Here is a 24,515-nt window from a genome sequence, read left to right as displayed (position 1 = left end):
TTCTGGAGCCAATTCCTCTTTCATGAGATGGTTCAGAACTCAAGTTCAGCTCTGGCTTCTCTGTGAGCTGCATCCACAGTTTATTACAGATTGTATCAGAAATGAAATTCAGGTTCTGTTACTCTCTCAGGCTGTAATCAGCATCCTTTTAAGGCCTTATTAAAAATCCAGATGACATTTCACTCCTCTCCCTAGCTAAACCCAGAGTCAATTCCTGGGGATCTGTAAATCCCATAGAAGTTCTCCCTATTCAACCAGTTAGAACAGTGTCCAGAGTGGGAGACAGGCTGCATCATTAGGTTTACAATAGCCAGAAGAGTCGTCTTGCAGTGATATATATCCATCTCCAGTGACTAATGTGCCCAGAAATAATCAGGGGTTTTTTTTCAGAGGAGAAAAAAAAATCCTATGAGACTATCTTCTAATACACCACCTCTTTGCAAGGGAATAAGAAGATATTTATTATATGTAAAATAAATCAGTTGTGATTATTATCTACATATTTACTGAGGTTTAACAACTGGATAATAGATGCACATTTTATTCCAGTGTTGTTAAACCTCAGTAAATGTGATCTTAATAATCAATCACTATTTAACACACATTCGATAACCATCTAGAGAGATTTCACGTCAAATGTGACCCAAATTCCAAGCAGTAAAACACTGTAATTTTGTTTCATTTCTCTCCTCCTGGTTATAAGAGTGACCTATTATACTTTGTCAGGTATGCTCAGAACATCTGGCCCTGACACTTTCCTTGTGGCTACAGATCAGGTGTGACGTATTTGTGCTTCGATGTTATTGTGGTTTAACCCCAGGCATTAGCCAAGCCCCATGCAGCCACTCATTCACTCCCACACCAACAGGATCGAGGAGAGAATCAGAAAGATAAAAGCTAGAAAGCTAGCTGTGGGTTGAGATAAACACAGTTTAATAGGGAAAGCAAAAGCCACGCATGCAAGCAAAGCAAAATAAGAAATTAATTCACTGCTTCCCATGGGCAGGAGCGCAGGGCCCCATCACATGTAATGGTTGGGAAGACAAATGCCATCACTCCAAACGTCCCCACTTCTTCCTTCTTATCCCCCCTTTAAATACCAAGCATGACACCATACGGTATGGAATATTCCTCTGGCCAGTTTGGGTCATCTGTTCTAGCTGTGTCGTCTCTCAGCCTCCCACATACCCCCAGGTTCCTTGCCAGCTTCGCAGTACGAGAAGAAAAAAAGGCCGTGGCTCTCTGTAAGCCCTGCTCAGCAATAACGAAAACATGTCTGTTATCAACCCTGTGTTCAGCACAAATCCAAAACACAACCCCATACCAGCCACTGTGAAGAAAACTAACCCTACCTCAGCCCAAACCAGCACAAAAGTTCATGGGCTTAGTTTCTGATGGTCAGAAGAAGCAAAAGGATCTCCTTCCCATAGAGGGCTGTCAGATCCAGAGGCCACAGTAGCATCTATCCACTGAAATACAACCCTCAGCTGGCTTCCACTGATTGCCTTTCCCTAATCCCTCTAGGAGCTCAGTCCCCAAATTCGTTCTTTTGGTTTCTTTTGCTTTTCTTTCTTCCTACCTTTCCTTTTCTTTTCTGTTCTCCTGTATTTCTTTTCTTAGTTTGATTGTTTGTGTTTTTTGTTTTGGTTTGGTTTTTTTTGTTTACTGTTTGTCCTTTCAACCAGTCCATTCTTCTCCTGTGTTAACTTTCAGGTTCCCCTTATTATTATAGTGCCACATCCCGGGGCTCCGCACCTCCCACTGCTGCCGCTGCCTATGACCGCCACTAGTTACCATGGAAACCACATGAAACTGCAGGGCGACAGCTTAGGCCTCCACATTGTACCTGTCTGATCACCTCCCTCATCCCTGGGAAGGGTGAAGAGACCTTCTCCGTTCCTCCCCACAGTCCAGTTCCTTCCTCTTCGCCATGAAGGCGCCGGACCAAGCGCTCACCACATGAGACTGAGACCCCCTCCCTCCCCCTGCCCTCCGCCCCGACCGCTTCCCCCACGCCGGGAACAGCCTGCGGCCAAGTGGCTCCTCCTGTGGGAGCCCTCCAATGCCCCTGGGTAAAGCTCAGCCACATGAAGTCCACTCGGCTTCCAGAACTCCAGGGGGACTGGGAAGCAATGCAGCTGGCAACCATTGCCTTACAGGACCCCTTTCTGGGAGCGGTAAGGGCCAGGGAAACAGGGGAGAATGCCGCTCATGAAACACTGTTCCCCAAAGATATACTCTTCTGTGGTGGACTCTTGATGTGTGTAACCTGTGATGGTCACCCTGTTCCCAGGACAGAGGGAACAGTCTGGCTAGAGCAGAGATGGCAGTACAGAGCCCTGGCCCATCTGGCAACGAAGAAAGGACCAAGTAATGATCTGCACCCCATGAGGGGTTCTCTGTGCACCTCATCCCCACTCTCCAGCACGGATTCCCCCAGAGTTGGCTGCACCTCACGGGTGGTGACTTTGCAGGCCAGAATTGGGAGGAACCTCACACATACACCCACAATTTCTGTGACACACAATCAGCTCAGACAGGAGGATGGAGCAACATTTACAAACAAACCGACGAAATGAAGAAATATATAAATAGATATATAAATATAACTGTGTTTTTATGCTTTGTCATGAAGGTCTGTAAAAAGGAACAAAAAAATCCCCAATTTTCTAAAAAACCCAAGTGAACAAAACCAACAAAAAAACCAAAATAATAATTAAAAACCCTACAAAAATAAAACTCCAAGTCCCATCCCTCCCCACCACCTGAATGGCAGACAAGTTCCTCTGATGTTTGATGCTCCTCTTTCACTCTAGGGTTTTGTTTCCTTTCTGTTTTGCACTACAGTGGGATGGTGGTATTGGAGAGGATTGGATGCCAGCTCCACCCGGGAGCCTCCTCCTCCTCCCCCTTTCCCAAAATCCTGTCTCTGGGGAGCAGTGTGGACAAGTCACATCTGACAAAGTTACCAAACACATCAGTCGACAAAAAAAGCACTCTGAGTCAACAAACGTTTTCCATGTCACTGGTTGGCAAACAAAGAAAACAAGCCCAGCTGCGCTCTAACTGCGCTGTGTGGTGGAAAGTGTGGGGCTTCATCTGGGCCCATCTGATTGCCCTCTGGACAGCTGAAACTGAGATGGACAAATTCAGGATTGGCTGGGATTATTGCTTGGTTCCCTAGCCCTTAGCCTTCAGTCCTTTTACCTTAACCTCTACTCATGACGACTTCAGTTCACCCACATCCCAACTTTTGCAATTTTAGATATGCCCAACACCCATTCTCTGCTGCCGGTGACAACAGCCTCATTATCTGTGCCCAACACCTAATTTCCTAATCACTATAGCCCTGCTATATGGGCCCCCCTTTGATTCCCAGTCCATCTGCTCATACACCTAGTAATTTATAGGCCCCACTCAAATACATATGCCTGCATCCTACCAGCCAGTTCCAACATACAGCCCCATCTTTTCATGTTCAATCCTATATTGTGCATCCTAATATTTACCCCTTATCCCAAATGCTCACCTGATGATTCTCTAGGGATTCTCTGCTCTTTTTGGTTCCCAAGTGACTGACAAACACTGTTCTGCAAAAGGCTAACTGTCAATAGAAATGCTTATTACTTCTGTATTGTCAGCAAACTCATAAACTGTTCCTTGCACTGACACTTCCTAAAAAATTACTCAAAGAAAACATGAAGGCAGCTCTAGCCTGCCCCCAGGGCATCAAGTCTGCCAAAGTAGATCCTTGTTGTTTTAGAGAGGTTTCAGATAAAACTCATGGGCTATTGTCCGTGGACAAAGACAGGATTGAGAATAAAACCCCCAAAGGGCATAGAAATGAACAGTGGAGCAATCGGTACAGCCAACATCATGTATAAAATCCAAAGTTCAAAGCCTCTGAGGAGATGTGGTAGTGGACTCTATTCTGTCTCCAAGTTAAACTTGTATGTATGAAATCCACCATCAGTAAACAGCTGTGTTGATCCCAAAGGCCCCTTTCACCTCACTCTTTTAGCCTTTGCATGGATTTAGCTGATTATATGTCCGTGTCTTCTTTAATGGGGTGCCCAAATGATAAGGGAATTTGGGGGGATGTTTACATAGAAGATATAGAGCTAAAATCTGTTCCTATGCAGAATAAAATCAAAGAGGTTATTCCTGATCTGTTAAAAGTGTCATTCTGCACATCTTACCTCTGAGTAACCTGCTGCAAATAGCAGATTTATTACACTATCACTGAGACCAGAATTTGGCCTGTTATCCCATCTTATTCTTTGAGAGAAGAAAATTCTGTGCAATTTCTAAAAATATATTTTCACCACTCCTCCTGTTTTCCTTCACAGACATCAGATAGATGCTGAACCCTGTTAGTAGTGTCTCACTTTTAGTCTCTCAGTACAACCTTTGCTCTATTTGTGCACGACCCAGATTCACTCAGCAGGTGGTCAGGGCAGAGGCAATAAATCCCAGGACCAACAAGGAGAAGGTCCTGAGGAGACTAAAGAAAAGAGACTCTCACACCTCCCACTTGGCCACCTGCAGCCCAGGGGCCAGCTTGAGAAAAGCTAGCAGCTCAGAAATGCTTATTTTTATAATGGTGTTTTGTTAAACTTGAGACATGAGCTAGGGTCTGAAAGCAGGATTTAGTTGGCTCACTCATGGCTGGCTTCATTTGACCCTTGGAGGGCCAAATCTGTTGTTGGTTTAACTCCACTGATGAAAGAGGATTTCTCCACCAGGCATTGGATTGGTTTGGAAAGTTCATAAGTACAGCATGTAGTTTAACTTGAAAAATTAAAAGGAAAGCAGAATTATGCAAAAAAACTGGGCAGTCTAATCCTCTTCCACCACCATCTGTAGACCCTCATGCGAATGTACTGAATTACATTTGCCAAAGAGTTTCTTGTGTTGGTTGTTTTGATTTACAGTCGGTGGATGCATTGTAAAGCAGTATTATAGCCCAAGTCTAGTAGCTGACGTGGGGATTTATGTGGTGATATTATGCAGAAGAAAACCATCAATATTCATATAGATTCCATTAGACTGGACTATGCAGGAAACGCAAAAATTCTACCAATTATTTAATATTATGTTATTTGCAAAAAACAATTGCTGCTTTGTAGGAAGATAATGTGTGTAATGTGAAGGCAATTCCTCTTGTATATAAGTTCATCTCCATCTTCATCATGGTAGTTATTAAAACAACCTCGTCTCATCCTGTAGATAAGGAACACGCTGTGTGTACTGTGCAAGTCTCGTTGTGCTCACTGAAAACAAAACGATGTGTTCAATAAAGCACAGCACAAATTCAGAACCTGAGGGAACAGCCAAACCTTGGAAGGACCCCCTTTCCCCAACAGGCCAACAGTTGCTTCTGTATAGGTGGAATTTTTTTTCTTTTATTTTTATTTTCCTTTAAAAAATTTTACAGGAAAAAAATGAAAAAGGATTGGAGGAAGAAATCATTATGCAAAATCCAGTGAAGTCTGACTCAAACCTCTCCTCAATTCTGCTGTGTCTTACCTTTCCCATATTTCTTTCTCACACCCTCTTTCCATTCAATTTCTATCCCTCTCTTTTATTATTTCTCATTCCCAATGCACTTTTCTATCCAGGGAGGGAACAGCATTATCGATATGGGAGCGGGTATCTGGGACCTCAAACTACCCAGTTCTCTCTATCGCTCTAGAAAACCTTTGTCAAATCCAATTTCCCCCTCTACCTCAGTTCCAACCCTCTGTAAAATGGGAATAACAATAGTTTCTAGTTCACAGGGGGATTACGCAGCTGAATCAATTAGCACTGCCTCAGTGCTTTGAGATTCCGGATAGAAAATTCTATCAAACTGTTAAGTATTATTGTGAATAATAATTAATGTTTCCATTACATTTTTCTATTTTCCTTTTTTTCACAACTCATCCTTTGTTTCTTTATTATTCTTCTTAGCTCTCCTTTCACCTCCTCCTTCTCCTATCATTCTTAGTTTTGCTGCTATGTTTGCTTTATCTAACGGACCAAGCAGAAACGTGAACCTGGATCTCCTTCTGTCTCAACTTGATCATGGGGGAAGAATCTTGTGAGTTCTCGAATGCCATGCTTGGCAACAGGGACTATGGTATTTAAAACTGGCAGCACTTTTGAGTCCTGTTCTCTGAAGCTCCCACGTCCTTTTGGCCCAACAGGATGTGGGGCAAGACACAGGAAGGGGTTGCATGAGGTGGATGCATTAAAGCTGACACTGGTGTGGCCTGTAAATCTGTTGGGGAGGGTTGGTGGCAATGAGCCCTGCTGTGGTAACAGAAGTTTGCATGCTTTCTGACCCATCGGTAGCGATGAATCAACCTCAGAGTACAACTGCAGAATTAATCACAACATGAATGTGAGGACGTTAAACAAACAAGAAAAGGAAAACAAAGAAACCCTGCACCTCTTTCTTCTCTTGAGTATATACTTATATATGCATATTAACATTTTCCTAAAGGAATTTTTAGTTTGCTGAACTGTTGGAAAAAACCCACCCTTTTGTCCCTAAGGAAAAGCACCCCCCTGGGCAAAGAAATAAGAATCGTAGCTGAGCTGCCCCCTTTGGCACTGACAGAGTGAGGGCTTCTGAGGGACCCACAAATACCACAGGGTGCTTCCTTGACCGGGCCCAGGACAGTGGCAAACTTGCAAAGCAGGAAGGAGGGACCAAACTGACAATTACAGAACTGATGACAAATCTAACCGTAGAGCAGCTCTGCTGATGATCTCCAGGCTAAGCTAGACATGAGACCGTGGAGGGGAGGGGGCCAGTGCCAGGTGCAGGGTCACATCCATTCTAGGCTGCTGCAGCCCCTCTTGGCTTTTCCTCATCACTTCAGTTCTGTTTGACCATTTTCTTTTCTCTTTTTGTGCACATGAGAAATAAAAGCAAATTTTTTTTTGTATGTCATTTTTGTGGCTTCTGGCTTGTTTCTCTTTCCCTCTCCTACTCTCTCTCCCCCCTTCCTCAGCACTTCACTCTCCAGTAGATTCCCCTTGAGGTCTCTGGGATGTTACATTTGTTGCACCTCACACCCTTGGGGCACCATGTAAACAACACCATGATCGCTAACAACCACCACGGTGGGTGATGGAAGGCACTGCACATGCTTGCAACGCCCCATAGTACAATCCACCCTCTGAGGTCCTGCCAGCCCCCACACGCTCCTATTCATTGCCAGCAGGACTCCCTTGCCTACTGATCTCACTCAGTTGACTCCCAATGATCCATAACACATCAGGTGTTCCCAGGTAGTTCAAAAAATCAAAATGCCACAAGATCAGAAAGATGTGGGGTAAAACCCAGAATCTCCTTTCCCTTTATGCCTGTTTCTCCTTCTCCCCAACTGGAGATGAGCAACACCTGCCCAGTGTGCGTCCAGGAGGATTTAAAATCTTCCCAAATCAGCCCTGATGCTCCATCAGAGCACTGAGGGGGCTGTATGAGAGGTCTCAGCAAAGAAAGGGTGGCTGACAGCTCTCAGGTCTTACTCCCACTTCTCTGCTACCCTGATTTTAGTTTCACGAGAGGAATTCTGTTAGCCTGATGTTTTATTATAGCCTGCTCTCTCTTAATCTCTGTCTTGGTTAAGTGGGGTGCAAAACCAAATGCAACTCATTAATAACCCATTCTCCAAGCTATTCATCAATCACCTAACAGCTGGGCATTTTATTAAGGTATGCTATAAACATACCAAATACTGAGGTATTCACTCAATTTTTCCTCAGTTAAGCATTAATTCTACAGAAAGTCATATGCAGTTTAAGGTCATAGAGGAAGAGTAAAAATGTAGCAATGAGTCAGGCTAGACTAAATCAATTTTGCTCCTACAATTTTTAGTCATTAACAAATATTTTCACAACAGCTCATGAAAACCAGTGGGCCACATTTTCTGCCAGTGCATGTGTATCTTAAGGAAAGCCTGTGCAGAAGCGATGTCATGAAATCAAATGCTTTCACTCATCAGAGACTTAAAACATTTCCTTTTGTTTCATTTTCTATTTTCCCTTGCAGTATTAATAGAATAGGCAGAAAATCCTCCAAAAGAACATTTTCCATAAGTGAAAGTCAATTTGTTGAAATTCAAACAGACTGTAAAAGCAATTCAATTTTCACAACACTGCAGCAAAACTGCCTGGCAACTATCCTGAAGTCAAAGGCCTCAGGTTTCCAGGGTCTGCTGCCTATGAGACAGACAGGCCTGGGATGTGATGCAGGGATAGGCTTGTGCTCAAAATTGGAACAAACTGGATTCCAAAATTCTGAAATCTTCTATGCATCAGAATTTTCTTTCTCTACCAAAGTTTAGGTGATAAGATTGAAAGAGCAAATTGATAGATGAAGTCCCAGATGTTAAATTGACTGGAATCAAAGGAAATTACTAATGTATGTTCGCTGTCAGAGGTGAACGACAGGCTAAGAATCAACAGATAGATGTGTCAAAAGAAAACAAAATGGATTTTCATCCTGGTAAAATAATCTTAAAAGAATGATTTAGAAACTAGCATGATCATCTCATTTATATCACACTTTATACAGCCTAGAGATCTTCAATCTGACATTCCTGCGTAAGTCTCCATAACTGATTGTAGAACTACAGCAAAACTTTTGCAACTTTCAAGAACTTCTGTTTCTTGCAGAAAGAAATACTTGCATGAAAGAGCTATTTCCACCATTTCAACTAGTATTATGTTCCTTTAATAATCCTGCATAATCAATGGGAGTTCTCAGTGTGAAAATGTTATGTGATAAAACTAAAAAGAGCACCACAGTCTGTCTCCAAATGAGGAAAATATCGTAAGAGTTTATGCAACACTAACTAAAGAAATCCTCTTTGTGATTACTCTGACAAGAAAAATAAAGAAAAGTTTGAACATTCTGAGATGATGACAACCTTCTTTAAAAATAAATACACTCTTTAATGAGCTTCAGGCAAGGATAGATAGTACACATCTGAAAGTGTTAACTTATGTAGTGGATGAATTTACTGGACACACAGTCAGTTCTCAAAAACAGCGGGGTGTGGCAAAAATGAAAGAACAGCAAACATGGCATCAATGTTTTAAAGGATCCTGAAAACTATAATCTAGTAAATCTACACAATGATGTTTGTATCGAAAGGAAAATACTTTAAAATATTAAGAGAAGGATCAGCTCACAAAACAAGTAGTGGTTAAAGATATGCATAGTAAACAGTCTGTACATGAATTCTTCTCTTCTTTAGAAGAAAGCTGGGAATATCCTGAGGATAGTTAACTTACTTGATTCAGGAGCTGTCTGCAGTGAAGCAAAGGAAGTTTGTTAGAGACTGTATTTTAGCCCCTCATACTTGAAAATCATGAAGCAAGTACACACAAAAATCACAAGATTGACTGGAAATCATGTAATTTGTATATAACACCAGACATAATTTTGTATATATGTATATTTATATACATGTATATAAAATAAATACAAAATAACTTTTGTTTAACTTCTAATTGCAGTGTTCTCAAGGCATCTATAGCTACGCTTTTAATGGTGCCTCTTCCACTGTAAGAGTCAGAAATTCACTTCTAGCGAAAAGGAAGCATCTCACTGCATCACAGGGACCCTATGGTCTAGTGCTTTCAGAAGCAGCTCAAATGTCACAAGTCCTGGAAATGGCCCAGTAACTCCTGGCAAGGCTGACTGAGCTGGTCTGATACCAAAGCTTATCATAGACTTGGGTTTTCCTGTCTTCTGCTGTGGGACATTTTGGTGGAAGATGCCCACCCAAAGCATGTTTGATAATTTCAAGTTCAAAACTCTACCTGAAAATTCATTCCATAGCAGATGCTTGTAAAGGACCTTTTTCCACTGGTCCTTATCCCTGCAGCAGGAGAACCCCTCTTGTCAACCGTGGCTGCTTCTTGCAAGCCCTGTCCTGTCCCTGGAAGTGTTCAAGGCCAGGTTGGACAGGGCTCTGAGCAACCTGATCAAGAGGGTGGCATCCCGGCCCAGTGGCAGAGGAGTTGGAACTAGATGATCTTTAAGATTCCTTCCAACCCAAACCATTCTATGATTATATAATAACCTTCAACCTGAGACAATTTCAAACACATCCTGCTGAACACTTACGAAAAGAATACAAACAAAACCTACACAGAAAACCTAAATGGTATGAGGCTGAACAGTGTGAAACTTCACACAAATAGAGAACTTCTTTGTACAGAAGAAAGCAGCATCTTTCTTCCATGTCAGCATCCATGAGAATGCAGTTTTAACAACAGAGCTGCATTTGGAATCTCCTTAATACACCAGCAATGGTTAGTTACAGTACCTAGCTAATAAGGCAGCTTCCACATATGCACTTTTCAGACTCATATACGGAAGTCACATCATTGCTAACAAGCAAATAAATCCAAAGCCCTTTATTTTCATGCTGCCTTCTCTAACATCAAGTAAATTTTAACTTATGCTTTTAAAATACCTAGTTTATTTTTAAGGAAACTGCTTTTAATGTAACTGGGAAAAGCGAGCTTGTGGACTTAGATGCACTGCATTGGCAGCTATTCTTCTACTGATTGTTTTTTGTTCTTACTGTTTGCTAATTGAAAAAGATTGAAAATCGCTTCTCTAGATATGCTTCAAATCTCAGAACTTGATATAAAATCCAGGAATCCAAATTTCTACCAAGCAACATCTAGGTAACAGTTAGCTGTTTAACCCATGGGGAAAATTTATATATCCTATCCTCCTGTTAAAGCTGAGTAGAAATAGGATAATAGTTTGCTAACATTATCAGCTGAGACAACCTTTTATCTCAATCAGACAGAGTCCACACTCAGAAAGTCCCAGACAGACTCTGCACAGAATCATTTTCCTTAAATGTCATGAGTTGCCTATTTTAAATTGAAAAGTCCCAGAGGAAAAAAACAGCAGAAATTGAGCCAAGGCTGCAAAGCTGGGTACCCAAAAGTTAATAAGCGCCAGAGTACAGGAAGACTGGACAGAACTCTGCAGGCAATATGCCAGAGGGAACAGGAGAGAAATTAAATGAACTTGTCATACTTTTTGCTCTCTAACTTTGTAGAGTCTATTAGTAACACAGAGTAAGATTAGCACAAGAGGTTTGCACCACCAGGAACAGAAACTCCTTGTACACTCCCTACCATCCACCTTTGTCTAGCCATCCATTTACATCACACAAGTGTAATATGCTAGTACGTTAAATTTGCTAATGAACCAGGATGTGAGCATGTTATAGCTACTTAGTATTCAGTTTGCTCTTTTATAAATTATTTGGTAGAGAATCAGGCCCTCCTCTCCCTCTCTAGCTGACTCTCATCTGATTCTAATTCAATTTCTCTGCCTATTGTTTATTTCACCGCTCCCCTGTGAAGTGTCAAATGCTGATGTTCCGTCAGCCTAGAACTGTCGTTTATATTTGTCATTCAGTCCTTGTTAAAAAATAAAACAGGACTGCGCCTGCCTTGGAGCGCTCTGCCTGGGAATTCCCTGTGGTAAAATTAGTCCATTTAGATGGAAAGTTTTGTGTCACTCCCCTGTCTAAATTGGCAGATCTGGCTCTTTTGCAAAAACCAATAAACTGTGAACCTTGATGCATCTGTCAATCAAACTCATCTTTCGTGAGCAAAGCCAGATGACAACAAAAGCTGGGCAGGCTCCTCTGATTGGTTCTTCTCATTTAGGCATATCAGGAGGCACCTGTCACTCCTCTGGCTCAGCATCACGCTCAGAGGGACTCCATTCATGGAGAGATGAAGCCTTATTGGGGGCTGGGTTGGGGATGGGATGGGAAAGGAGGAAGGGGGAGTTTACCCTTCTCACTTTCAATACAATCTGCAGCTTGGATTCTTCCTCATAGCTCTGGTGAGAGGCAGGGAACTGGCATCACCTTTGTTCTGGAAATGCTTTTCTAACACCTTAAGTGAATGCTTTAATTACTTAAACTGTGCAGGTTTTCTGGTAGCTAAAAGGGTGTAGCACTAAATGCTACAACTCTGGGGCTCTGGGAATGGAGTCACAATACCACAGAGGAGAGACAGGATACATTCCAAACCCCTTTCCAAAGCTGCTGTGTGCATCCTGCCTATCTGGTCACCCACTGAGGAGAAACAGAGAAGGTATTTCTACCTGTCTGCTAGGAAAGAAAGAGATTGCAGATTGGTTGCATGTCAAGGGATGCTTTTTATATATAGGCATAAAAGAGGAAGAAAATGCCAGCAAAGAGCAATAGCAGGTACAGAACAGCTCACACCATGGTGCTTGAGAGGAGCTGGGGCACTTAGGAGCTGGTGATACATACGGGAATGATCCCCAAAAAGGTCAGATTTCAGGGGACATCTCAACTTGTCCAGTTTTCACTGGAAAATTCTGAACTCTGCTGTCTGCCCCAAAAATGTATGTCAAATTTTTATTAATTGTTCATTTTGCATTCAAAAACCCAATTTAACCTAATTTTTTGAAGTGTACTTATTTGCATATTTGCATTAGATGGCCACTGAACCATTCAAGAAACTTGTTCATCCACAGAGCTGCCTCTTAGGTACCCCATCACAAACCTCATCTCAGGTACCTGTATTTTCTCTTTCTACTTTGTTTTGCTCAGAACAGCTCTGCCAACATACGTCACACTGTTTGCAAGTATCACTGTAATTGGCTTTGGCAGTGCAGTAGCCAACCACTTCACTCAAAATCAGAATACAATACGTGACTGTTTCTCACAGTTGCCTTACAAGTCTTATCAAAGTTTTGTTCCTTTGCTCCAGGATATATAAGATGGATATATATGCTTACAGGACATATAAGATGGAAATCTCTGCCTTCATAAAAGAGTTGTGAGTTCATTTGGTTCTACCATCCTGTTTCAATTACAGGCTCAAAAATAAAAGACAAAAATAAAAACAAACAGCAAAAAAGCTCTTTATGACATTTAAGTTCATGTCATTATTCTTGCAGGTGGAGGATAACAGTTCTTTCTTACTGAGTGGTTGAGACTTGGCATACAAAGTACTGATTTTCGTGTGAGAGATGAATCTGGTAAAACATTTACCAGGTGATGCTAGTTAGCATTCATATACACATTTCCTGGGCTACGCATATAAGGTCAAAATACAATCTGTACCTCATTATTTGGGGTCTTGAAAAGACTGCTAAAAGACTGCTTTTAGCAAGCAGCTGACTCTGAATGAATACACAAAGTAGCATAGCCAAAGGCTACAGTCACGGAAAGAAACATTACAGTCCCCATGTACTGTGACTATGAACCATATTAACATCACCTACAGATACCAAGACAACAACTCTGTGTGTTAGATACTGTACAAAGTAAGACATCATTCCTGTCCTGACCAACCCATTTATCATTAGATAAAACTGAAAAGGAAAGAAAGTCATTCAATGCTGCTCACCTGATCATTCACAGAAAAGGAAAAACACATAAATCTCACCAGCCACACCAGCTCACTGGCTCCTCTTGCCCTTTATGCAGGTACGGATAAAAGCAAAGGGGGCCATCATCAACTAGCCCTAGGTAATTTTTTTCCCCCAAAATTCCCGGGAAAGTAAATGAAAGAAAAGATAATCAATTTTCAACACAGGTTTTCTACCTGCTTCATCATTTTCTGGAAGGGGAATACATACACATAACATAAAAAATGTCTAAGCAAATGAGTTGGAAAATGCTGTGACAAAATAGAAGAGAAACTTTAAGATGCTGCATAGTGGAAATAGAGTGCTAACAGATAGGTCACAGAAGCACATCAATAGCCCAGATAATGTCCACAAAACTTTTAATTCAGGAAGATGCTTGGCCAAGATCCCCAAAAGCAGGTCTCTAAAATGCAACCCACAGGCAACCCATACTCAGGGATCTAACCAAACACCACTAGTCTCCCAGAATCACCAACAGCCCAGAACTTTCCCAGACCATGAGCATCTTTTCTTGTTGCAGATGCACACAGGAGTGGAGTGAGATTTCCTTCCATGATTTGTTCTCATCCCATCAACTTTGAGGGTTCACTGGCCAATAACTATAAGAAACTGGCAAGTATTCTGAACTTCATAATCTTTTGTTATTCAGTTTCACCTTTGTCAGAATATTCCAAAGGCTCAGTTTCTGCAGTTGGGACCAGCTCCTCAAAAGGGTTCAAATGTGAGCTAGGCATGTAAATATGTAGAATTCAGTATTTTTACTACAAGACTTTGAGAAATGTTTGGACACTCAGTTGTACACTACACACCTTTAGCTTTTCTGAAATTTTTTGTAACATCTTTTGCTAAAGATCCCCAAAAATTTCTCCATCATTTTTTTCTGTATCTAATCAGACCTGAGATTTAATGAATTCATTTATTTTTAACTTGCCCTTATTTGAAAAGACTGTTCTAAAGTCCATTAAGAAAACTCCCCTGTTCTTCTACCAGCTAGGATACATATTCACCATTCAACTTCTTTTTAGGTTTTAGTATAAATCAGAAGGGACTTAAGCTATACCCTATGCTCCAGCTATTTAATTTTGCTCCCCCTTCTGTCTGTATCACAGGTGATCACCCTCACTAGATTTAAGGTATTACTGTCTGTAGCAGGAATTCTCTTGCTGCTTTGTGTTCGCATAGCAAACGTAGTGGGTTCCTGGCCCACACCAGAGGTCTCAAAGACCTACCATGAAATAAACTATGAACAGCAAAATATTTGGGGGGAAAGGCCACAAAGCACCATTCCTGTGAAACATCCTGGTGATGTTGAACATTTCTTCTCCTTGAAGGCAAATTCTCTGAATTACTGACTTCCCAGAAAATCCTGCTCTGGGTCAAGGTGCCACATGTGAAGTTCCCACCAAAAGGAGGGGAGAGAGAGCGGAAACAAAACTAAAGGGAACTCAGAACAGTCTTTGACTCTGGAAACCTGGCACAATCTTTATTGATCTCCGGTGTTGTCATGTGCACCTTTCTAATTTTGTCTTTTGAGTATAGATTGTCTATTTTCACCCATTATTGTTTGTTTATTCATGTGTTTTACCTCTTCATATGTATTTTACTTGGCTGATACTACAAAAGCAAAAAAAAATCAATAACATTTTTATTTGCTCTGAAACCTGTTTGCCTTTGCAGACCAAGACTGAGCACACACTTCACCTTTCCCTCAGAAGAAAGAGAGACTCTAGAACATTTGGGACGATGGTGAAGAGTGTGGCAAGGAAAGGCAAATGTTTACATGGCCATATCACAGGGCTGGGTTTCGTTATTTTTGTGTTTCATTCAAAGGTGACTGGGAGGCTTTTTGGAGTCCTTCCTTCTAAGTTAGTCATAAATCAGCAAAGGTACTAGGTTTGTGTGATCTCTGAATTACAAAGGCTTTAATACAGCAAAATTAAAGCTTTGATGTATCTCTTCCCTTGCACAACCACTCAAAATATCGAGAAACTGAGCCTGGATTATTTGGTTACTTACACAGAGAACTGAGTGTGGGATTTGTGCAATACATATCTGTGTACGGTAACAGTGAGCGTCAGAGCCCACATTAAATGGCCAAACAAAAGCCTCAAAAGGCAGCTGGAATCTTAGACTACTGAGATTGGTTTGTGCTCCAGAACAGCCCTTAATTTGCCAAAACAGACACTCAGTTTGAAATTCCCCATGCTGCTAATAGAGGAGATACTGACAAAAATCATACAGCTGCAAAAACTTCCTTGTGCTCCTTCTCCTCAGATGTAAGTGTTGTGATTGCAGGTCCTCCCACTTTGTCCTATTAACCCTATTTGAAAGTGACAAAAAGGTGGTGAATCTGCAAGCCACTGATTATCTGATTTGCTTATCAAAGATGGAAAATGTTTTCCCTGACATTGTTTCTTCCTAGGCACACAAAACTAGTGAGTGGTCTAACCTGGCTTGCTCCTAATCTGATAAACCTTGAAAAAAAAAAAAGGCAGAATTCTAGTTTTGGTTATCAGGGCCAAAATAATAACAGCTATTTTTTCTGCCATCTATTCTCATTGTATTACATTTTTCACCCCAAATGAGCTCTTCTCAGCATCTCTTATTCAAATCCTAAACAAGTCACCTAAGATACAGCCCAGACTGAAGAAGCCAAAGAGAGGAGAAAATGGTCATTAGAAGAAGAGATGGAAACAGTTTAAAAACAAAAGCACTAGCCATACTTCCTCCATGGAGGATTTCATGTGCCTTGAATAAACGCAGTGCAAAAGAGCCCCTTTATGCTACTCTCTGGGCTGCCAAAGTAGCAGACTGCTACTCATAGAAGTTTCTGCTGTGAATTCAGGCATGACTTCAGTGTTTGAAAATACATGATATTGATAGCAACCAACTTGTATATGCAATCAGCTATGGTTCTCAACTTGAGCAATGAGATTTTACCTTTCTGACCAAAGTGACTATCTTTTCTCAGGATGTTTGCCTACATTGAGGGTAGCTCCCTCAGACTCATAGGAGAGTTGCTATAAAGCTCAGTTAATGCTGCAGTATTGGTATGACGTTACTTGTGCTGTGCTAAAGACAGAGACTGACTCTACAAATGTCAGTGAGAATCTGTCAGTTCTGTTCATGACTGAGTATCCACTTGGCTGTGAGGTTAGTCCCCTGAATTTCTTTTAACTAGCCATAAACAAAGTTAGTTAAAGACAAATTGCTATGCAGACCACTGCCATGTCTAGCAATTTACTGAGGTCTCCTGCTTGAATCACAAGCATGCCAGAAGGCACTCAGAGATCTCTTATCTTCAAGCAACCACACTAATTCTTCCTCACAAGTCTCACATGACTACAAAAACTCTTGTTTCTGATGAGATTGTCTACAACTTTCTGTAAAGTTCCGTTCCAGATTAATCACTACATAATGAGACATAACATTGTTATTACTTTCTTCACCAAGCATACAAGGGTCTTTACATAGTGTTGCGGGGCTCCAGGCAGAAATCTTGGCTGCACCATTCACTCCAAGATCCTTCCAAATTCAAATGCTATTCATGTCTTCAGGAATTTTCTGTTCAATTTTACAATTGTGCCATTGTCTTACCTTTATCTGTGCTCCATGTAGTCCGTTATGTGCTGCTCAGGGCATCCTTTGACCTTTGCATCCCCTGGTGTCAAAAAGACTCTTAACTGGAATTCATCAAAATGATTCCTGAACACTCCCCAGAAGACAAGCCAGAGGCTTCCTTAGCAGAACCAGATTCTGCAGGTCACAAGAAAAAGATGACAACTGATTAGATTACAAAGCAGCAAATTCAAAGCTGATTAAAATTTTTCCCCACCAGTTTGTATTTTGACCAACTGAACTTGTAACCAAAGGAATCACCGTGATACCAGAAAAGATAGGACACTTTTATAGGCAGAAAATAATCCAGGGTTATGAGCATTCAACAACCACTATAGAAAGCTATGAACATTTCTGGGATTCAGCCAACCTGCAGATTACTTGAGCTCACAACAAACTGCAGATGGTTCCTGTGTCTGCCCTCTGCACAGTTCCACTTTCCTCTTAAGAATCTGTTGAGACTACTGCTAGAGATGGTCAACCAGTCAAAACACAAGCCTGGCCCACTCTTACAAATCCAATACTCCTACATCCACAGACTGAGCATTAAAAGTGAGGAAACTCAGCCTGCAACTCTAGCTTACATTTGTAATCATGGAGCCTGCTGCAGGAGCTGCATATTGAATAATTCCAAGTCATTTGTCTTGCCACCTTAGCTACCTACCTATTATATCCTGTTTAGTTCTAAATGCAACCTTCTTTGAGCTTATTTTGGTTCATTTTGTGTCCACTGTTTTATGTAGAGTTCAGTTTTGAATCATTGCCTCTTCAATCACAGGAGTTTTTTCATCTGTATTTCACAATACAGAAAGATTTGCATTGTTTCAGGTTTTACTGTCTCTTTTCAGGGATAATTTTTTTTATATAAAAATGTTTGTGTTTCTGTCTCAAACCTTCAGTGTTATAAGTGAAAATATGCCCATTTATTCCTTTAATGTGTCCTATGTCATGTTCACCTCACTGGCTCAGGACAGCCTGATCATAACCATTTTTCTCAGAAGCTTGATTTGCCTTCTGTATCCACCACTGTCAATCAGACCTCTGAAGTCAGAAGAGTTACATTCGTGTAAACAGTGCGTAAGCGAAACTGGAATCAGGCATTGACTTTTAAGATAGCTGTTTTCAAGTTCATTGCCACAGCTACCCCAGAGGAGACTCCTACTGCACTGTGATCATCTTGTCTGGTCTCTGATATGAGATACCATAGGGCTGCTTTGAATTAATTCCTGCTGCGGGTCCAATAGCTGGAGCTGAGCTAAGGGAATCTGTTTCTGAGGAGCATTTGCTACCAAGTATAAAGGTTCAAGTGCTGGAAAGTACATTGAACCCTAACTATAGTATTTTGACAGCTGATTACCTACACTGTTGGAAATACGCACATTATTTCTGGTTGAATTTACCTGGTATCAACTTGTAGCTGCTAGAGCTTCTCAGATATTTTTACTTATCTTGCAGAGCCCTTGCTACTAAACTGTATTTTCTTTGTTTTGGTTCATATTTATAAACTGTAATACTACAAATCTTATTTTTAATGAGGGAAAAAAACCATTTATAAATAACCTGAGTTTATGTTTTATATCTCTGTGTGAAGTCCCTCTTAATAAAAAAACACTCAATTCCTATACAAGCACTTTCTCATTATCAATCAACAATGTTTCTGTTCTCTGGGACTGTAACCCACCAGGTTTGCCCAGTTCAGACTGGTCCTTTCCAAGCACCACATACATCTCACAAGTTTTCTGATTAAGCTCTGTTTGCATGACTTCTGTGCAGACAAATCACTTCTCAGTTATTATTGCCACCATTGCCAATTTGTGTATGTCAGTTCCTCCAGTATTTTTATTTGTTGTCTTACACTACAACAGAGAGTGGGTCCCCACCCCAAACAGTGTAAACTTACACTTCAGAATCCCACATAAAAAATTGCTATACTCATGTGTTTTCTTCTTCAACTCACTATTTCAAGACACAATTGCTATTTTGGATATGGTCATCTCTAGTGATGAGTATTTCCAGGTTTGATACGCTTCACTACAGATGAATCTCAGCTGTATTTACCTGAGTAATTAAATACAATGGAAACCTGTTACAAAGGCCTTTAGAAGGAGCTGTCTGCACCATTTCCTTGAAGTGATCATACCAAGAGAAGGAAAATAAGAGTGCTTGAAAATAAATCTTCCCTCCACCCAGCATGCCTTTGCAAGGCTGTTCCTTCCTGTACACTTGCTCTTACTGCAGTAATTTTAACTGGCTTTCTAACTGGCAGAAAACTTGGGGGCCCTACAAAAAGACTCTTAAATCCTCCGCAGTTTTACTGTGACAGCTGCTGGCTTCCTACATCTCCCCACCCTACCTGCTCCATTTTAGCACTCTAGAAGATCTGATGCTCATATGTGCACAAGCAGGATGGAGGCTAGAGGCTTGACTGAACCAAGGGTAAAAACAAGCATGTATACAACTATAAACAAGCAGTCTGTCTCCTTGATGCTCAGTTGAACCTTTTTTGAGATGAAAATTATATTTGCATTTGCATTATATCTGACTGAACAAAATAATCACCCCTAGCTTTGGGCTTGCCACTCAAATTCAGTTTCATTTCCAGGGTGTTTATGATATGGGCACTCTTTCTGTACGCTGGACTGATTAAACCTTTGGTCCCAATGCAGAGATGATGACTGAATGCTGGTAAACTGAGCCACAGCGCTCTGAGAAACAAAGGCAGGTCCCATTAGCCTGTAGCTCAAGGCTCTGGATGGCCACTTCAGAAATGCTGAGCTCTGACTTAATGCTGCTCTCAGTGAGATGAGCAGGAAAGCCACTGGTGACTCTTCCACTGACCTCAGCACTGAGTATTTTGGAACATCCCACTCGCAATGTAGGGAAGTCTGGGGGAGGAGACATACGTGAAGATGACACTAATGAAGCCTGTCCTCTCCACATGCATGCAACCAACACTTCACAGACCAACCTCCCTCTGATTAAGTCTTTAGTACATCTCTTTAGGACACTCAAAGATTCCTAGAAAAGACATTGTTTAAAAAATCTATTTAATATTTATTAAAATACTTCATTCAAATTGAATTTCTTTCTGTCTTTGGTTGGTGTTAACATCCATGCTGTAGCACATGTGTGTGCACACCTACCCACGCTTACACGTTCAGAAGTTGTGAAGTCAGAAGGACTAAAATGATCATCTACATTGCTCTGACTAGAAACTGAATCAATATGCTGCAGACATGACATTTTAATGACAATGTAATTAGGAAGTCCCTCCTTGTCCCAGTCTTGGATGATGTGAAATGATGTAACCTGGGATTGTCAGTGGCATATATGGGACCAGGCACCCCTTTCTGATCCATACTGAAGGGAAACAGGGAACCCAGACTATGGAATTTGCTTTGCAAGATGTGATTCCTCCTTGGATGGCCTAAGCTGGAAGACAGAACAGATACCAATGCATCATGAGAGGCATTTGCACTCATGCCTACTGAAACAGTATTTGGGCACACATCAGCATTTTGAGGATTAACCAGATGTGTCCCTAGCTTCCCACTCACTTTGGTATGAGGGAGAAATAGAGATGTAGGCATTACAGGTGGAGGCTCCTGGTTGAGCCCCAGAGACACTATATAACAACGATGAGCTTTTACTGTTGGGGTTTTTTCTTTCTTTTTTTTTTTTTTTCCTCCCAAGCCATGGTGCAAATTGCGGAAAAGCAGCATCGTGACTCCTGTCATGAGACCAGTGGCACTCCCTTCCTCTTCCCTTCCTCTCCCAATCGTTCTTGTGCATTATCCATTGCACTGAGCTGTAATGGAGGGTGCCAGAGAGGAACAAATTTTTTCCTCTCTCTTTCTTTTTAATTTTTTAAACAATCTCCTCTTCCACCTCCCCTTTCTTCTACTCCTCCTCTTCTTCATCCTCCCATCCACCCCCATCCTGTCCATCTCCCTCATCCCACTCACACACCACTCCCCCCCTTTACCGGTATCCAACACTGTCAACCCAAACACATGATAAATTGCCCTGTCAACAGAATTCATTCAGGGACCAATTAATTCCACAGAAATGAACCAGGAGCCATCAGTTGCTGAAAAACTCCAAGTGCAGGGAGCGAGGAAGCTAGCTTTGTGTGTGTGTGTGAGAGAGAGAGAGAGAGGCTTGGGAAGTTAGTCTGACAGAAATTGGTCATTTAATGCTTAAGTGCACCGTAGACAGCCCTGTCATAGCAGCCGGCATGGCAAAAACTCCCCCAGTGCTTTATTTATTAATTATGTGGAGCAGCACGGGGGTCACTTCACTGTCTCAATACAGACTCATCAACTTTACTTCTTGTCACTGGAAGAGATCCCACAGCATGTGGGATAGAGGGCCAGGCCTTTTCCTGGCTCTGTCTCCTGTCATCCTGTACAATACAGGCTAGACACAAGTTTGCAACCTGTGCCCTCAGTGAGAGTGGGCAGCGGCAGGCAGGGACACAAGAACAGTCAGAAGTGGGAGGTAAACCATTATCCTGCTGCTGCCCAGCTCTGGAGCAGAGGTGGTGGGAGCCTGGAGATTTCATTTGCAAAGCTTCCTCATTATCCTCCTTCAAATTCTCCTTAGCCATGATGCCTGCAAAAATCTGACAGCAGTTAGGCTGCTGATGTATTATGAGTACTGCCTATCCTGCTGATCAATAGCATCTCATTGCTCCTTTCTGTATTCCCTCAGCTGTCCATACCAGTCGTTGCTTCTTGACTCATATTTGTAAGGTCTCTGAGGGCAAGACCATGTTTCTCTCACATACAGGTACAGCACCAGGCACCATCAGATTCTGATCTCTGAGAAGTGTCCCTCCTCAAATGGTAGTAGCAGAAATAATAATAACAATTCTATACTTTTACAGAATCACAGAAAATGTGGCTGAAGTTTACCTTAGGAGATTGTCAAGACCATGCCTCTGCCAAGGCAGGATCAACCACTGTTAAAGTACTAAACCTTTTTGTTTGGCCTGTTTTTAAGAACAACAGCGAAGGTCACACAACCTCCCTACGCAGTCCACCCCAGTGCTCCACTACCCCATTCCACTCTTCACCCTGCTATGGCTTTAGGATTTGAAAACATTCAATTCTGTCACAAAAAGCATCAAGCCAGGCCCCAAGATATATCTTCACCTTTAAATAAGAGACAGAAGTATGTCTCTGCCATATGGCATAGATTTACAAACGATGCATGGGCTGCTCTTCACATTCTCATGTCTGCTTGGAAAACAATGGGATGCATTCTGATTTAATCCAATATAACATGTATTTTTCAACTGGGTCAGTAGAACCAAAATTTCATCTTCCATTTTAAAGCTGCAAAACACAAAGAAATCCTGGGAGAGGTGGTTTTGCACTGGCATGGCAGAGTTTAGGCCTCTCTGAGAGTTAGCTGCTCACTCAAGTGCCCTACTGAAGAAGAAAGAACTCCTTCACATATGATGTCCAGTGAAGAACTGCACTGTTGGAACCCTTCCAGTCCACACATTATTTCATCTGATGCCTGAAGAAACAGAGCTATACTTCAAAGTTTTGGGTTCCTGGTCTGGATTTTCCTAATCTTTGGGAATATTCAAATATGAGGCTTAAGTGCATTTCTTCTGCAGATGTCTCTCCAAATAAACGTCTGTCCCTCCATGCTTATCAGTGCAATAGGGACATACAAACCACAGCAGAAGTCTGAGTTGGTGAACCACTGCAGTTCTATCTTGGCAAAAAGCTGTTGCCTTTACCTCTCCTAACCCCACTATGGTCCACTCTAAAGAGGCCAGAAATCCTTGCCCTGCCTATCACAGTACACAGAGGGGAGAACACACCTAGAAGTTCAGACAGACCCTCCAGCACATCAGATGGCATATCAGATTTGGTTAAATGCCACAAACTACAAAAATGTATCCTCATGATTTGGAGCTACCAGTCAGATCCTTCCAAAGCTGGAGGAGACATTGGAGGGATATACTAGACTGCTTCCTTGTATGCATCCCTATCCCAGAGGTAATCTTCCAAGATTACAGCTCCACAACCATCTTATCTATATCTATTTATGGCTTCACTCTCTCATTAGTTGCTCAGCAATGGGTAACTTTTAGTGTATGGTGGAAGGTACAATCTGATCAGGAAACTCAGTTGACAAAGGACTATTTAAGTCACACAGGATCCTTACAAATCCCTTCCAAGATCAACCATAGTAGTGTTTCTCAATCAGGCTTTAAGTGTGCTTTTTAGCATCTGTTTGTTGCTAATAACCAACGTTTTATAGAGGAATTTAGATGAAAAAATGTTTTGTGTTCCTTAATTTCACATAAGAAAAGGAATAAAATCTTTTATTTCAACTAATGAGTAATTTAAATGGGCAAAGATGATTTAGGTGATGTACAGTCTGCAATAATCTTTACCCCTGACTCTTAGGTAACTGCCTGTTGGGCAAGTATTAGCATGCATGCAGAAATAGTAACCACTCCCTTCACTTTTTATAATCACTACAATATAGTGTTAGTTAGAAAAAAACCAGTCATTTTCCCAAGGGGAAAAAACGAAACTCAGTGACCTCAGAGATCCCTGCTAGTTCTGTTCATTTCATTCCTGTGCTTCAGCTGAAAAGTGATGGGGAAAACAATTAATTTAAGAAGTGAAACTTAGATATACAACTGTCATTTTTTGGCCTTTAAAAACCTCATATTTCAGATATTCAGAAAAGGGATCATATTACAAACTAATTCTCTCAAGTTACAGATAATATTCAGAATGGAACATCTGACTACCATAATTTTCAGCAGATTATAGCTTCTTGGTAAAAGGAACCATGAATGCCGAGAAAACAAAAGTATTGCTGATGTCACTCAAATATTGTAGTGATACTATAAATAACAAAAACAACAACAAAAATTATTTAAAAATTATCCTACGTGGTGCTAGAAAAAAATTACCCCTTTTCAGAGCAGGCATGACAGAAGAAATCAGACATGAAGTACTTTTGACAGTGGAGGACCTAATAACAATCAGGTCAGAAAATTTACTTTTTTCTTGAGATAGACTTTCTTAAGGAGATTCTGATCACCTTTGTTGTCTAAAAAAATAGGCAATAAAAATTTCATTTTGTGGAATGAAAGGATATTTTGGGCTTCCATTTGCTTACCCCAAGAGACAGCCCCATTACAGGAGCACCCTGTATTTTGCTGTTACAAGCTTGCTCAATACTTTGTCCTCAAGGAGCTGGCTGAAGAACTCAGTGTGTTCCTGCACTGCAGCTCTGCTGTGGACATCGTTCTGTATAATCACTTTCTCTCTGAAGCATGCATTTGTACTCCAAGTATCATTTTCTGGCAGTATGTGGCAACTTACCTGCCTAAACTAGAACAAAACAGGTCACCAGTTCCTAGCGTGAAACTGTCAAACCACTCTCTATTGGGGAATTATTCTGTGATGCA

At 41.3% G+C, this 24,515-nt stretch overlaps 1 protein-coding gene and 2 long non-coding RNA genes across 11 annotated transcripts in view; 1 reads left to right on the top strand and 2 right to left on the bottom strand.

The window, feature by feature from the left end:
- The window catches only part of PAX2 (paired box 2), a 103,069-nt gene extending 96,129 nt beyond the window's left edge, over positions 1-6,940 (top strand). For 5 of the 8 annotated variants that reach the window (XM_064662713.1, XM_064662712.1, XM_064662711.1 and 2 more), the window contains one exon: positions 1,733-6,940. In XM_064662713.1, coding sequence (XP_064518783.1) covers positions 1,733-1,854 — 122 coding nt within the window. In that variant the 3' untranslated portion in view covers positions 1,855-6,940. Of the gene's footprint in view, positions 1-1,713 lie in introns of all 8 variants that reach the window. The other 3 variants (XM_064662714.1, XM_064662715.1, XM_064662718.1) reach the window with 1 other exon arrangement.
- LOC135417969 (uncharacterized) overlaps positions 1-24,515 on the bottom strand; it is a 333,771-nt gene that overhangs the window by 218,300 nt on the left and 90,956 nt on the right. Inside the window, exon 2 of the long non-coding RNA XR_010432281.1 lies at positions 17,045-17,203. This is a non-coding gene — a long non-coding RNA (uncharacterized LOC135417969). The remainder of the gene's footprint in view (positions 1-17,044; positions 17,204-24,515) is intronic.
- On the bottom strand, positions 5,075-13,566 carry LOC135417971 (uncharacterized). Of its 2 annotated transcripts, none has more exons than XR_010432284.1 (2): positions 13,426-13,566; positions 5,075-5,273 (listed from the first exon to the last, which is right to left on the bottom strand). It is a non-coding gene; the product is annotated as an uncharacterized LOC135417971 (long non-coding RNA). The 2 variants fall into 2 exon arrangements; XR_010432283.1 differs by having other exon boundaries at positions 13,465-13,566.

The sequence above is a fragment of the Pseudopipra pipra genome, chromosome 8 (assembly GCF_036250125.1).
Source record: "Pseudopipra pipra isolate bDixPip1 chromosome 8, bDixPip1.hap1, whole genome shotgun sequence".
In the NCBI taxonomy this organism is placed as follows: Eukaryota; Metazoa; Chordata; class Aves; order Passeriformes; family Pipridae; genus Pseudopipra; species Pseudopipra pipra.
This window is presented reverse-complemented; position numbering and strand designations above follow the sequence as displayed.